This window comes from Monodelphis domestica, chromosome 2 (genome assembly GCF_027887165.1).
Source record: "Monodelphis domestica isolate mMonDom1 chromosome 2, mMonDom1.pri, whole genome shotgun sequence".
Classification (NCBI taxonomy): Eukaryota; Metazoa; Chordata; class Mammalia; order Didelphimorphia; family Didelphidae; genus Monodelphis; species Monodelphis domestica.
This window is the reverse complement of record NC_077228.1, coordinates 119219837-119235302: the sequence shown is the minus strand read 5'-3', so window position 1 is coordinate 119235302 and position 15466 is coordinate 119219837. Positions and strand designations below refer to the sequence as shown.

At 34.4% G+C, this 15466-nt stretch overlaps 1 protein-coding gene across 2 annotated transcripts in view; it reads right to left on the bottom strand.

The window, feature by feature from the left end:
• Positions 1-1655: 1655 nt before the first annotated feature.
• The window catches only part of PPP2R5A (protein phosphatase 2 regulatory subunit B'alpha), an 87143-nt gene continuing 73332 nt past the window's right edge, over positions 1656-15466 (bottom strand). For both annotated transcript variants that reach the window (XM_001366765.5, XM_056815897.1), the window contains 5 exons: positions 10966-11016; positions 10581-10700; positions 10364-10491; positions 8928-9029; positions 1656-2963 (listed from right to left, as the gene is read on the bottom strand). In XM_001366765.5, coding sequence (XP_001366802.2) covers positions 2828-2963; positions 8928-9029; positions 10364-10491; positions 10581-10700; positions 10966-11016 — 537 coding nt within the window. In that variant the 3' untranslated portion in view covers positions 1656-2827. The remainder of the gene's footprint in view (positions 2964-8927; positions 9030-10363; positions 10492-10580; positions 10701-10965; positions 11017-15466) is intronic.

Here is a 15466-nt window from a genome sequence, read left to right as displayed (position 1 = left end):
AAGCACTTTGAGGAGCAGCATTTTAAAGTTTCCAAAAAGCTCACGAGTGGGCAGGGGTATGAATATTATTATTCATTGTTTACAGACAGGAAAAAGGGGAGAAGAGAATGGAGCAGATATCTATATAGAATCTGTTCTGTGCCAGACACTGTTAACCTGTGAAAAATGGAGACTCAGAAGTGACTTGCCCAAGATCACTCAGCTCCTAAGGGCTATGGCTGGGATTCAAATGGGGTGGCGGGGGGCTGGGGGAAGAAGAGGAATCTAGGAAGTCATTTTCTGGGATTGAGCAGATTCTCAGCGAGGAAGGAGGCTGTTTTAGCAAGAAAAGGCAAGATCCTTGGCTTCAGACACAAAAAAAGATGGCTACTTTTATGGTGGGGGGAATAGGGGTTCTTAGCCCTTTCTGGGTCATGCCCTCCTCAATATATCTTAGCAAGAAGGAAACAAGTATTTATGAAAGTGCCTTCATGATCCGGGGCACTGTGCTAAGCCCTTTACAAATATTCCTTCATTTGACACAACCACCCTAACGAGGCAGACAGAGGTTAAGGGACTGGCCCAGGGCTCACCCACCTAGAACAAAGATCTGAGACTGGATTGGAACTCTGGTCTTCCTCAATCCACGGTGCCACCTAGCTACTGCCTTGTTAATGTGTCAAATGAAATATATGGATTATAAGGAAAACGGGTTCTATTGAAATAATTATCAAATTATCAAAATAGAAACAAGAACTAAGAAACATTTTCATAGCCCTTAGTATAAATTTTAGACATTAATATTCAATACTCCAAGTATTATATTTAATAATATTTATTGATATTGACTTGAAGCAAAGGGAAAGTAAAAGGCTACAGAAAGCAAAAGAGCTCACCAGCTTTCCACCAAGAGGGAGGAGCGTCACCCACTATATATAAACAAGGCAAGGACACTTACATGAAAGGGAAGAGGGGATTATGGGAATTGTAGGGGTAGGTTCGCAGACTTCTAGTTAGGAATGCCTGGCAAGGAGCAGGGAGGGGACACAGGAGATAAGAGTTCCAGGCTTGGAGTGGGGAGTTCAAATCTGCTCTCAGACACTTCCTCACTGAATGACCCAGGAAAGTCACTTAATCCTCTTCACCTAGCTCTTGCCTTTCTGTCTTAGAAGTTATTGTAAGATGGAAAGAAAGGGCTTAAAAACTCCCCAACAAAACAAATGCCTGACAGAAGAATGAATAGCCGAGGCGATGACTTCTTACAGAAACAATTTGTGCTAAGAGAGGAGCAATGATTTGCGCTACAACTTGCCTTTCTGCCTCGACTTTATAAAGAGGAATGTTTAAATCAGTTCACGTGGGCGACATGGTAAGCTGGGAAGGTCTGTGTAGGATTTTCAAATTTCCTATAAATCCATCCCTGAGAGTAAGCTTCAGCTTTCCCTAATTAACGCATTTAACGTTAACCGATCTACAGAGCTTCCCCCTCCACCGGCACCCACCTTTGTTCTTAGATGGCCCCCGGACAGTCAGACAAGACGTGCCCGCCATTAGATTCCGGGCTGAGCTTCTTCCTGGCATGCAGCTCTGCTCTCGAGTCAGCCTTGCTGGACAAGTCCAGGGAGTGACCTTTCTAGAGCCTGGCGGTCAGAAGACAAAGACGACATACAACCAACTACAAACATAGACTTTATTAAATGCTGCTCAATCCCCCAGTGAATATCTTCCATTACAAAACAGCTTTCTATGCGACTGCAAGAGATTGGAATGGTACTCTGATAACAAAAGATGTGAGAGAGATCTGATCACGTAAAAATGTACAAGGCCCCCTCGGATCAGTTCCTTCAGGCTTCTATTTATGAAGCGCAATGCATTTCTTTTTAAATAAAGGCGGGCAGTGACACTTCGAGCTCTGCATCCCCACACTGAGTGATCCAAAGCCTCCATCAGTGGAGAAGGGGGCCAGGGAGGAGAGGGGGAAGGAGAGGATGGAGTCAAGGATGGAGAAAGGGCTCCAGAGGCCCTGCCTTCAGCCCTTCACTTCAGGGAGGAAGGGAAGAGGAGGAATGAATGAGAGGTAATGGCAGAGATAATGTCATCATCAGTCTTCTATGGAGCTGCCTGCTGACCAGTGAATGTCATTTATGGGATGGCAGGTAAAGGGGGATGTTCTCCAGCTGACCATAAGGAACATTCTGGAGAATTTTGGTTTATTTTCCCAGCTTTTATTTCTAGTTTGTGCTTCTTTAAAAACATCAAAATTTTTTTTTTCTGGAGATATTAAGTTTTTCACTCAAATTCCAGAATACAGTAATATCTTTAAGGACAAAAGGTAAAAGGGCAAGTTAGGCTATTCCTCCCCTTGTGTTACTGGAAGGAAAAAGAAGGAAAGGAAGGATTGTACCTTAGTTTTATTTTAGGAAATGTTGCCTTTCCTAGAACTCAACCAAGGTGTGCAGCAATGTGAAAAGCACATTTAAAAAAATGTACATAGCAGACTACTACATCTATGTGCAACACAATCAAAAAAAATTCAAGTCATAATTCTCACCACTCCCATAATTATCTCACTCATATCATGTATAATAAAAATTCATTCATTTCTGTGAAACTTTAAAAGTGACACAATAAATCAATGATTAGACAAAAAAGTTACAATATACTGTGGTCATGATGGAACATATGGCTATGTTTAGTCCACAAATTTTTTCATTTACAGATGCCAGGAAAAAAATTGGCCTTTTAATTACATTATACTGCTGAGGTTTTTCCTTTGCAAATTTTTACATAATTCAAAAAAATGTGTACAAAAAGTCTGCTTTTCAAGCAGAAGTCGTCATCATTTCTTTTATTTGGCACTTGTACTGTTGAATGCATTGTGTACAGGGTGAGTACTGTTATGCTTTTCAGGCAAAACTTTCTTTAACTTCAGCTCCTCCAATTTTTTCCATAATTCTTCACGTTCCAATTCTTTTTTCTTCTCTCTGTAGAAAAGATAGAAACAATCACACTCAGAAGTGTTTAGTCCAATACTAAGAGAAACATACACGCAACATAGCTTGATGTTGAGAACAGACCTCATTCACATTCACTGAACAACAGTCCTTTGCCTAAAGCATTTGCTTCAGATGATTTCCCAAATAGAAAGTATTTGCCTAATTTCAAGCAACAAAGCAATATGTGGGTTTCATTCCTCATTCTTATAGCCCCCAAATGAAGCTATGAAGGCAATGATTTAGGAGACCTAATTGTCTTTTCTAAACAATAGATGCTCATCCACTCTATATGCTGCCTCCTGAGATTATCCCCAATTAATCCTGTCTATATCCTATTTGCACAGTTATTTGCATGTTGTCCCTCCCATTAGACTGTTGGACTCCTTAAGAGCAGGGATTGCTTTTGCCTTTCTTTTCTTTTTTTTTCCTAGTGCCTGACATATAGCAGGCAATTAAAAAAAATTAATTTGTTTGTTGCATTTAAGTTCCTACGTATCTCTCCCCCCTTTCTTGAACTACAGAGGGTATAATTTGACAAAAATATGTATGTATAAAACTATATCTTGTCTGTTTCTACTTATCAGTTCTTTCTTTAGCGATGGACATAAGAAAGTTATTCTTCAACCAATATTTCTGTTGCTGTACATCATGTTCCTTTGGTTCTGCTCATTTCACTCTTCATAATTTCATGTAGGTCTTTCCATGTTTTTTTTTAATGAACTACTCATCATTTCTTATGGTGCAGTAGTATTCTATCACAATCATATGCCACAACTTGTTTAGCAATTCCCCAACTGATAGATATCTTCTCAATGTCCAGTTCTTTGCCACCACAGGGAGCTACTATAAATATTTTAGAACATAGGTTCAGGATAGAAAGTTAGGCCTGGAGTTGAGAGGAGCCGAGTTCAAATTTGACCTCAGACACTTCCTATCTGTGTGATCCTGGGTAAGTATCTTAACCCCAATTACCTAGCCCTTGTCATTCTTCTGTCTTAGAATTGATACTGAGACAGAGGATAAAGGTTTAAGAAAAAGAAAAAAAAGAATATATAGATTCTTTTCCTTTTTCTCTGATCATGTTAGGAAATAAACTAATAGTGATATTATATTATATTACTTGGGTCAAAAGGTATACACAATTTTATAACTCTTTGTCTATAATTCCAGATTGCTTTCCAAAATGGTTAGATGAGTTCAGAGTTCCACCAACAATGTAATAGTGTCCCCATTTTTTCACATTCCCTCCAACATCTGGCATTTTGCCCTTTTATCATTTTAGCCAATCTGATGGGTGTGAGATATTTTGATTTGCATTTCTCTTGTCAATAATGATTTAGAACATTTAAAAATATAATTATATATGACAGCTTTGATTTCTTCATCCAAAAACTGTTCATATCCTTTGATCATTTATCTATAGAGGATTGGCTGATACTGTTATAAGTTTGACAAGATTCTCTCTCTATTTTAGATATGAGATTTCTATAGAAGAACTTGTCTGAGAAACTGTCTATAAATCCCCCACACACACACACACACATCAATTTTCTGCTTTTCTTCTAATCTTGGCTGCATTAGTTTTTTGTATACAAAAATTATTTCAATTTAATGTAATCAAATTATCCATTTTGCATTTCACAATGATTTCTATCCCTTCTTTATTCATAAATTCTTCTTCTATCCATAAATCTGGTAGGTAATATATTTCCTGTTCTTCTAATTTGCTTCATGGTATCTCCCTTTATGTATTGGTCATTAGTTGTCTTTTCATAATTGCTTGTTGACTGGTTGTATCAGAGCCAATGATATATGAGTTTCAACTTCCCAATAGAGAACAGTGCCGACTTCAAAATATCATCTTCATTAATAACTGTGATTCACTAAATCAATTACAACCAATTGTGCAGGAACACTTTAGAAGCAAAGATATTTCTGTCAAGCATGATGATGGAGAGAAAAACAAAGATGGCATTGTGATGAGAGGCTATTACAGAACATATAGCTGGAAGGTAGAAATGAAAGACAATACAGAAGTTTAATGAAAAGCAAATAAGAGTCAGGTGAATAGTAACAATGGAGAAGTTTTAATCCTCTGAACATTAGCTAAATCTCTTTCTGCTTTAAAAAAAGGAAAGCAGCTAAGATGTGATTTGCCTCACTGATCAGAAGAAGGTGAGGGGAGTAATGAAGGATGTTTCTGACCAATAAGGATGCATTAGATGCCAAAGTAGAAATAATGAGAATAAAGGGAAGTATATAGTCTTCTAGAGTCTCTAACAGATAAAGAAACATTAAGTATAGTCATACTTGAATTCCCCTCCTAGGTAATGGGAATGTTAGATTTTTTAAATCATGAAAAACACAGGCAGGATTACAGTGCCCAGATTCTTCTATAGATGTCAGGTGAAGAAGAATGAGTCCACCCTTACTAACAAAATCTTGATGACATAAGACAAATGATTCTGATGAAGAAGAAATGAGATTCTGTAGCTCTAGTTACTAACTGACCAACTTAGAATTCTAAAAGATATATGGACAAGATGATTGTAAGGTAAGGGAGTTAAAAATAAATGCAAAAGAGTGGGATGGTCCTATAAGAATGTCGGGAATGCCAAAACTCATAATGAGCTGAGGTTTGTAAAGAATGTTAAGGATAGCCAAAAGTGCTTTTCTGGAAGCTATGATGAGGAAAAGAGAAAGATCAAAGACTGGATAGCTACTGAGAGTAGATGGATCATTGATAAGGGAAGATTAAAAGAACATAGAAATATGCAAGACTTAATTTTGCCTCAAGTTTTTCTACTGAGAATAATTGCTTTCAGCCTAAGAAGGACAACAAAAAAGATTAACAGAAAACTGAAAAGCAATATAAGGGAGGATATAGTAAAAGTTGGTCTCAATGAGCCTTAAATTTATAAGATTTAGATGTGATTAGAAAGCTACTTTTGATGACCTCTGAAAAATCTTGGAAAATAAATTATTATAATGGTCAAAGGATACAATTAGGCAGTTTTCAGAAGAAGAAATCAAAGTTATCAATAGTCACATGAAAAAATGTTCTAAATCACTATTGATTAGAGAACTAATGCCCAAAGGGTTATAAAACTGCAAACCCTTTGACCAAGCAGTACCACTACTACTATATCCCAAAAAGATCAAAGAAAAAGGAAAAGAACCTATATATAGCAGTTCTTTTTTTTGTGTGGCTGTAGTGGCTGAACAAGTTGTAGTATGTGATTGCGATGGAATATTACTGTGCTATAAGAAATGATGACCAGGATGGGTTCAGAAAAACATGGAAAGACTTGTATAAATTGATGCAAAATGACATGAGCAGAATGAGAACACTGTACACATGATAACAACAATATTATAATAATGATCAACTGTGAAAAACTTAGCTACTCTGATCAAGACAATGATCCAAGATAATTCCAGAAGGCTAATTTTGAAAAATACTATCCATATACAAAGAATGGATGAAGCCTGAGTGCAGACTAAAGCATCACTTTTTCACTTTTTTCCCCCTTGCTTTTGTTTTTCTTATTTTTACAACACGGCTAATGTTGAAATATGTTTTGCATGACCTCATCTGTATAACTGATATTATATTGCTTGCCTTCTGAATGGGTTAGAGGGGGGGAAGGAGGAAGAGAATTTAGAATTCCAAAAAAAGTTCAAAATAAACAAGCAATTTTTAAAAAGAAAATAAATTACTGCAATTGAGAATGGGAGATTAGTTTCTTTAAATTATCACTGGTGTCTAACTTTGATTCCTAGCAAAATTCTAAAACATATTAAAGGGATGGTTTGTAAGCCCTTCAGAAAGAGGTGATCATTAAGAGTCAGTATGGGTTCATTGAGAACATCTTACTTAATCTCTTTGCCTTGATTTCCTCGTTTATAAAATTAGAGAGCTAGACTAGGTTGATCTAAAATTCCTTCAAATTCTAAATCTGTGATTTTATATCATATCAAAGTAACCCTGTAAAAAATTGTATTGGAGTTATTAGACCAGTAGATCAAGGGAATTCCAAGGCCAGGACAGATGAATGACAAGATTCAGTGTGATAATTAATGGATTGATGTCAATATGAAAGGAGGTTTTCTAGTGAAATACTTCAAGGATCTGCCCATTTAATATTTTTCATAAATGACTTGACTGAAAGTAGAGATAGCACAAGTACTAAACAAACATCTAGAAAACCCAAAGCTCAAGAAGAAGGTTAAGAGTCCTGGATGATAATCAAGATCCCAAAAGATTTTAAGCTAAAATGTGACAAATTTTGTTGTGATTATTTCATAAAGATAAATACACACTTAATTTGAAAACATATAAGGCAGTTGGCAAACCAATGGGTTACATATATAAGACTTAGAAGTCTTAATGTATCAGAAACTAAACATGAGTCAGCAGTGACACATGGCAGTCAAAAGTTAGGTTGTATTGATAGAGGCATATGATCCAGAATGAGAAATACTCTCATTCTACAGTACCATTATTCTATCCTGGCAGCTTACAGTTCCTCAGAATACAAATGCTCTTTTTGTTGCCTTATTTTAGGAAGAATATTCAGTGTGGTTTCTCATTCAGAGAAAGGCATCCTTGACAGAAAAGAGACAAGAAACCAGACCATACAAGCATCAATTCAAAGTACTGAAGATGGGGGAAAAAAGGGTAAAAAAACCCCAACAAAGTTCTGAGGATTAGCTTGGGGAAGAGAAGACTTAATAGGTTGAGGTACTATCAAAAAGCTAAAGTACTGTCACCTGGAGAAAGGCTCAAACTTGTTTTGCTTGCCCAATGGACAGAACTAAGATCAATGTGAAGTTGTAGAGAAGCAAATTCCAGATGAATATGAAGAAAAATACCTCAATGATTAGAACTGCCCCAAAGTGGGTTAGACTGCCCCAAGAAGCAATGAGAATACCCCAACTGTAGAGACTTTTAGGTGGATGCTAGATGACTATCTGTAGATGTAAAAGTTATTACTATTAAGATACAAATTATATTAAATGACCTTTGAAGTGTCTTCCAATGGAAATTCTAAGGTTCATGAAAACAAACACCATTTTTAAAAGTACATTATCAATAGGACAGAATAGATATCAGATTGCTGGATGCATTTTACTTCACTCTATTTACTAGACCAATGAAGTTACCTAAAGTTTATGATAGGTATTAGGCGAAAGGAAGATTTAGGGCAATCTATATAAAAGAATCGATTATTACCAGCACCAATCTATGCCTGTGCTTCATAAAACCATAATGTTCTGCACATTTTGAAAAGGTATTCCACAATGCTAGTCAATGTTAGTCTTTCTTCCAAAAATAATATTATATCTGCATCAAAAATATTACTTCTGGCAAATGGAAGTTAGAAAATGAGCTTAATTTCCTCTATTTTGCACCAGAATTCTTCCATGGGTCCTGCACCATCCTTGGAAAATGCCATATTTTCTATTCTTCCTGGAATGGCATTTATGGGTTCATCACATGTTTTATTTTTGTATAATTTCTTTTCAGTTCTGAACTTAGCAAACACAAAACAAGCATTTCTCTATATGAAATAGAACCAAAAAGGCATCCTATCTTGCATTTTAAACCCAAGTGTTCTGTGGTGAAATTAGTCACTGAAATGCTGCCTATACTGCTGATGTTATATAATGGTTCTTCCAAGATAGGACATATTTTTGCTATTTTTGCTTAGCATAAACCTATTAAAAAGAGATAGTACTTGTGAAAATGATTTGTGGGTGATGTTTGAATAGGTTTATTAAGTGTAGAGCTCAAAATGCAAATAAATTTTCCATAAAAATTCTAAAGTTCATCTTCATAAAGTCACTTCACTCATTTTGGTTAGAGTTAAATAGCACAATGATATTTTTCCATATGAGAAATCTGAGATCATTGATTATGGACATATGTCATTTAAAATAACAAAATACCTTTGTCTTTCGGCTTTGTATGAGCTTGTGAGATCATCAAAAAGCTTGCCATTCATCTCCATTAATGTTTTCAGCACATTGTATACTAGTGCTACAATGGTCCTAGAAAAAAGGAATCCAAATCTGTTACTAATGTTGATGGGTTCAATTTGGTTAATTTAAACATGGCTATTTCTGCTCTATGTTTCATGACACTGTTTGAGACACTGTATTTTCAGGAATAAAGGTGCAACGGGTGAATTAAAATTGCCACCTTGGGGCAGCTAGGTAGTTTAGTGGATAGAGAGCCAGGCCTAAAGATGGGAGGTCCCGGATTAAAATTCAGTCATAGGCACTTCATAACTATGTGACCTTAGCCAAATTACTTATCCCCTTTGCATAGTCCTTACCAGTCTTCAGCTTTGGAACTGATATTTACTATTGATTCTAAAATAAAAGCTAAGGATTTTTTAAAAATTGTTCTTCTTTTCAGCTCTATAATTCTATCATTCTGACCTATGAGGCAGCCAGTAGGAAGTATTTACACATGTTATTGAAGTCAGGTAGCTTCCTGTACAATAAAAAGGAGATCTAATGTCTGGGGCTCTGAATGGTCTAACATGTGACCACTACTAGGCTTTGGTACCAAGGTAGTACTGCTTCTAGAGAGGCAGGCTTATATTTAATCAATTCAAAGTGATTAAAGTATATATTTTTTAATAGATTGGCAAAACTTTGTTATCACTTGGAAGTGATAATAATCCTTAAGAAAAAGGCCATGAGTCCATCCATCAAGATTGAATATTTATTGAGCACCTGTTAACTATAGTGGAGAGGATGTTGCATTTGGAGTTGGGAGCTCATAGACTTAGGAGTTGCACATGATCTTATTTGTCATCTTGTCCAGTCCCCTGGACCTAAAACCCCAATTTTGTAGATGAAGAAACTGAGACTTAGGGAGATGAAATAACTAGCCCCCGGTCATACAGGTAAATCAATGGTAGAGTTCGGGTCTACACCAGGTTCTCTGACTCATACTTCTACTATATCATGCTCCCTTCCTCAGATAATCTCGTTTCAAATGCCAGCTCTGACTATTATTATCTGTGGAATAGCCTTTCTCAGGGTCTCATCTGGAAAATGAAGAGATTAGACTAAATGATCTTCTTTAAATTAAATCAATGATCTATGATCTTAGAGAGTATGAGAAAACACCAACCCTTAAGGGGATTATAATTGTAGCAAGAATAAAGGCCAAAACATGTTAAAAACACAGATATGCATAATAATATTCAAAAATTTACAAAGATATACATATGAGTGCAAAGGGATGAAAGGAATGACCAAAATAGGCTGTGATTAGAGAAAGAGTACCAAATTTATTGGGTTTAATTAAAATTTAGAGACCAAATGGAAAAAAGCATAAAAGGAAATATATAAGTATACAAAATACATACGGATTCCAGTGTTCTTTGGAAATTTTGTACAAACTGGCAAACATGATTGGAAGAATTTTATCAATATTTTCCTCAATCAAACCAAGAATATATTCATTATTCCAGAAGTACAATGCTCTTTCTGCAACCTGAAACAGATATTTGGCAAAATTAAAACCAGAAGAAAAAAAAAAGGATCAGTTTTTAAATGAAATAGATCCACTCTAGGTTACTCAACCTGAAAATGAGAACTTGACACACATCTGGATATCTGCTTAAAGAGAGGCTCTTCGATTTTTTTGAACTGTGTTGGCTCTATTACATCTAAGATTTCTTCGATTTCCCCTAAAAACATCACCTATAAGAAAAAAAGAAATAATAAAAAGAATATGTGTGATAAAATATACACTGGTATTTGGAAATCATACCATTGACAGGATTTGTCTATCAAATACAGAAGAAAAAAAACTGTAGAAGGGGAAAGAAGTACAAGACGTAAATAGATGTTTTATGAAGTATTAAAACTAACTCAAGACCAGCTAATGGGAAGAGTAAAACTATTAGCAAAATAGTTAAAATAACCACAAACTTTATTGAGGTTGAAATCGATTCTGTAGACTTACCTCTTTTTGACTGCATGTTTTTGGCCAAAATTTCAGCAATCCTCTGATCACCTACGAAAAAGAAAATAACGTCTAATAGAAGGCAAAGTCTGCTGTATAAATCAACCTAAAATATTAATCTTCTAAATTATACATTCACAAATTACTATTACCACTTAATCATAAAATTTTAACATTTACTAAGAGACTTAAATCTGACTAATGATACAACCTTTTATTTGCTTAGTAATTTACAGCTAACATACTTCTATACATCTGATCAAATTTGAGGTACTTCAACAATCCTCTAAGCTAGGTAGAGTAGCTCTAATTCTATTTTACAGATGAAGAAAAACACAAGAGATTACATGTTATCTCTACAAGTAAATAAACAGCAAACCATAGAATTAAACCAAGGCTTACTGACTCCAAGATTCCTCTCTCCTACTATATACTACACTATCTTTCTTGTGACTGATTATGCTACCTTTATGATAGATAAGTGCATCTCATTTAAAGAATATGCCACATCTTCATTTTCTAATAAAATATCACTATGACCTCATTAAAGAGATAAAGAAATAAAAATTAATTTTAAGAATAAAAATTTGAGTTCGTTCAATTTCAAATACAATGTTTGTAATAGCATCATACTTCATTCTCATTTTGCTCAATAATTAATTGAAAATAAGTGTCTAGATTAATTGGCAATTCATAACTTTTTATATATTGCTTTGTGAATAATTTTCTTTAAAAATTTAAAGATATTTACCAAGGATTACATTTAATAAATTATCTGTGCTGATTTAACCTTTTCCTGACTTTTAGTAGTTTTTTTTTTTGTTACATTAATGTAGTAAAAACCAGATGTGGTTTTCTTTCATGCACTTATGTAAACTTCCCACCCCCCAGCCCGCCAGTTTCAGAGTGTTTCACCAAGGATCTCACCAAAACCTTAATTTACACAAATAGGCCAAGTAATCATCTATTCTTAGATAGATCTTCCTTAAGTGCATGATACAAATTTGAAGACTTTATTGACCACAATATTTCACAAACATAACTTTAAAGTATAGTAATATACCTTTATATATGAAATAAAATTTTAATTAATTAGATTGCCTATCATTTAGTTCAGTGATCTATGGATAGCAAAGTTCCTGCTTGTTGAACTGCATAAAAATAAATGAAACTTCATTTTGAAACAAGGTTTTAAGTACATTTAAAAACAAATAAATACATTCTGCAGTCATTAAATATTCAGCTCATACTACATACAAAGCATTATGCTAGGTGAGGGGAATACAAAATGGAATAAGATGGTTTTGGTCTCCTGGGATAGTTTACAGGTTTGCATTTGGAACAATCAGTAGTCCAATTAAAAGTTTGTGAAGAGCAGTAATAAGAATTAAGATTGGAAAGCTAGTCTGTTGTTTGACAATGGAGGACTTTATAATGATAGGCTAAGGAATGTGAAATTAATCCTATAAGAAATTATATGTCTTTTCCCTTGTCATTCCCTCTTTCCCCTTTTGCCAGTCCAACCTCAGATCTCCTCTTCTCAAAGTTAACTATTACCAATATCTTCACTTTCAAGTCCTTAAAAGTAGAACAATTTCAAATGCAATTTTCTCAGAAGCATTTTTTCTTCTCTTTGTTTCTCAGAAGTATGTGAAGAAAATTTTAGGAATATAACTTACAAATACAATTATAATACAATTGTATCATGTGTCATTTTTTTTCACAGTAGTTGTTTTTTGCCTATTGAACTCTATATGCTAGTTTTAATATGAGAAGTATTTGTTATCCTTCTATGTCCACCTAATCATTAAGACTTGTAGGATTTTAAGTGTGCAAAGGGGGAAAAGTATTGAACCATAATCTATCAGAAGATTCATAGATATTTTAGAGCAATGAGATTTTGGTTCACAAAACTCTTATGGTTATACTTTCCAACTTTCTTTGTGTATCTCATTTACCAATTAAAAATCAGTATTTATTAGTCAACAGTAAAGCATAGGAAATGGGGAACAGCTTCAGAACTAAGGATCTTGAGGGAAAATTTAGTCTTCAAGCATGTGAAAAATTATAAAAGGATGAGGGCAAATGCCTTTTATATTTCCAGAAAATAATTAGAAAAAATATAGACATTAAAAACGTCACTTTAGGAGTTGTTAAAACAACAGTATAGTCTACAGGTAGAGATTATGAAATTGCACTTTATGGAGATAGAAGACAATTTTCTTCAGGTAATCTAGAATGCTAATGTAAAACAAGCTAGATTAAATGACCTATTAGGGGTGTTTCTAGTTTTAAGTTGCCATAAAGAATATAGAAAAAAAAATGTGTGTAGAAAAAAATTAAAGTTTCAACTTGCTTTTCTTGAAAGTGTGATAGAGTTATGCATGATGCCCTTACTTTGAAGAAAATGTTTCACAGTAGTATTTATGAAGTGGATCTCTTAAAGAAATAGGATATGGTAGACAGATAAAATTCAGGCAAAAATCACAAGTGTTCAGTGCATAAAGGAGAAATTTACAACTGGGATATTTTTTATTATCTGGATTAATTCAGGAATAGTCAGGTATAAAACAAATGGGAAGAATAGCCAGGAACCTTAATGGATAGAGCCAAGCCTAGAGATAGGAGGTCCTGGATTCAAATCTGTCTTCAGATACTTCCTAGGTGTATGACTCTGGGCAAGTCAATTAACATCCTTAATGGCAAAGTGCAGTAGAACCATACAAACTATTATATAGTATTAAATTGCCTAAAACCCTCTATTTAAAACAAAAATTTGAGGGTAAATATAGAGAGGGCTGATTATTCTCTCTTCTCATTAACTACCTAATACTGTGTCCAAATTCCAATATGATGATATGTAATATCTGTAGGAGTTACATTTGGTATCACTTTAAGCCACATTTCAGGAAGGGAAGTTATGCTATTTAAAATAGGTAGCCAACTGTTTCCTTTTAGGAAAGATGCTGTTAAGCATCTTTCCAGAAGAGCAATCAGGATGACCAAAAGCCTTGACACCATGCCATATGAGGACCAACGGAAGGAACTGATGAATTTTAACATGGAGAAGAAAAGGCTTAGGGATTGGCCAAGAGCATGAACACAAATCTATCTTCAAATATTTGAAAAGCCATCATGTATGAAAAGGATTTAACTAGTTCTTATTGGTCTCAATAGTGTTGACACTATAGAAAGGATGATTTTGGGCCTAATATAAAGGAAAATTTCCTGACCAAGCTGACAAAGAATAGAATGGGTTGCCTTAACAGAGAGCTGGTGGCTCCTTACTGGAACTTAGTCGGGTTAGGTTAGGGTCCCAAATAGATGGTTTCTGAGGTCCTTTCCAACTTATTCCAAGATTCAGTACAAATACTGTCCAAATACTATCTAAGCCCTGCAAATAATGGGTTTTGAGAACAGACACTAAAAGTGTGGGGGCCTTTTTTGTAGGAGTTTTATTTTGCAACTGACAATGGATTTTTGAATTTTGACAAGGAAACCAGAATTTAAATTTATACAAATGCTTATAACAAATTTCAAGGAAGGAAACCTAATTAAAGCCCTTGACTACAGATGGCAGCCCTCCTAGTAAATATTAAGTATTTTTAAAACATATTAAGAATAAACAAAGCCCTACCCCTTTCCCCTCCAAGAGGTTTTACAAATATTAAATGAAATCAGCTTTCTTTACTACTAATCCAGTACAAAGCATGATTTATTATGTATGGGTGGGTGAGTAGCTATTTAAAAGATTTTCTTACTGTGAATTCTAGTGAGTACTCCCATGGATTTGAGTATGGCATAAACTTCAGAGCTGGCTGCTCAATTTTATTTATAAGCATTGTATAGTTTATGTGGATTTAAGTGTATTTGTTAATATTTTTATTCTGATCTATCATGTTTTAAAAGTACTTTTAGCACTTTGCAAGAGGAATTCTAAATTTAAAAAAAAGGGGGGGGGAGTGGATAGTAGGGAAATGATTCCTATTCTATTATATTGATAATGCTGAAGTCATAATGCTCAGTACTTAAAAAAAAAAGCATTTCAAATATAACTCCAGAAAACATATTACATAAAGAAAAACAAAATTCTAGTATTTCGCATACTTCACTATTTTCCATAAACTCTTTGTCTAAAGTATTTTTAGTAATTAAACCTGTTAAAGGTTTTTTTTTGCCTTTTAAGGTCAAATAGATTCACTGAGTTAAAAATCTAAGCTGCCTTTATGTTTGCCTATTTCTTTACTTCATGTTAGTTACATAGCTTTTGAATTGGAAATAATTTTTTATTTAGTAATACTCTACAATCCCATGATCTTCATTCTACCATCAAGCTGTACTGGTTTCATTTTAGTGACAAGTAGTAATTGAGAATTTCTTAGTAAACACCATTTAATATACATTGTGAAATAGAGCAATACTATCTTCATCAAGGACAAAGAAATAAGTTTAGCTCTAAAGAATTAACTTGAATCTTTGGGATCTGATTAAAGAAGCAAGA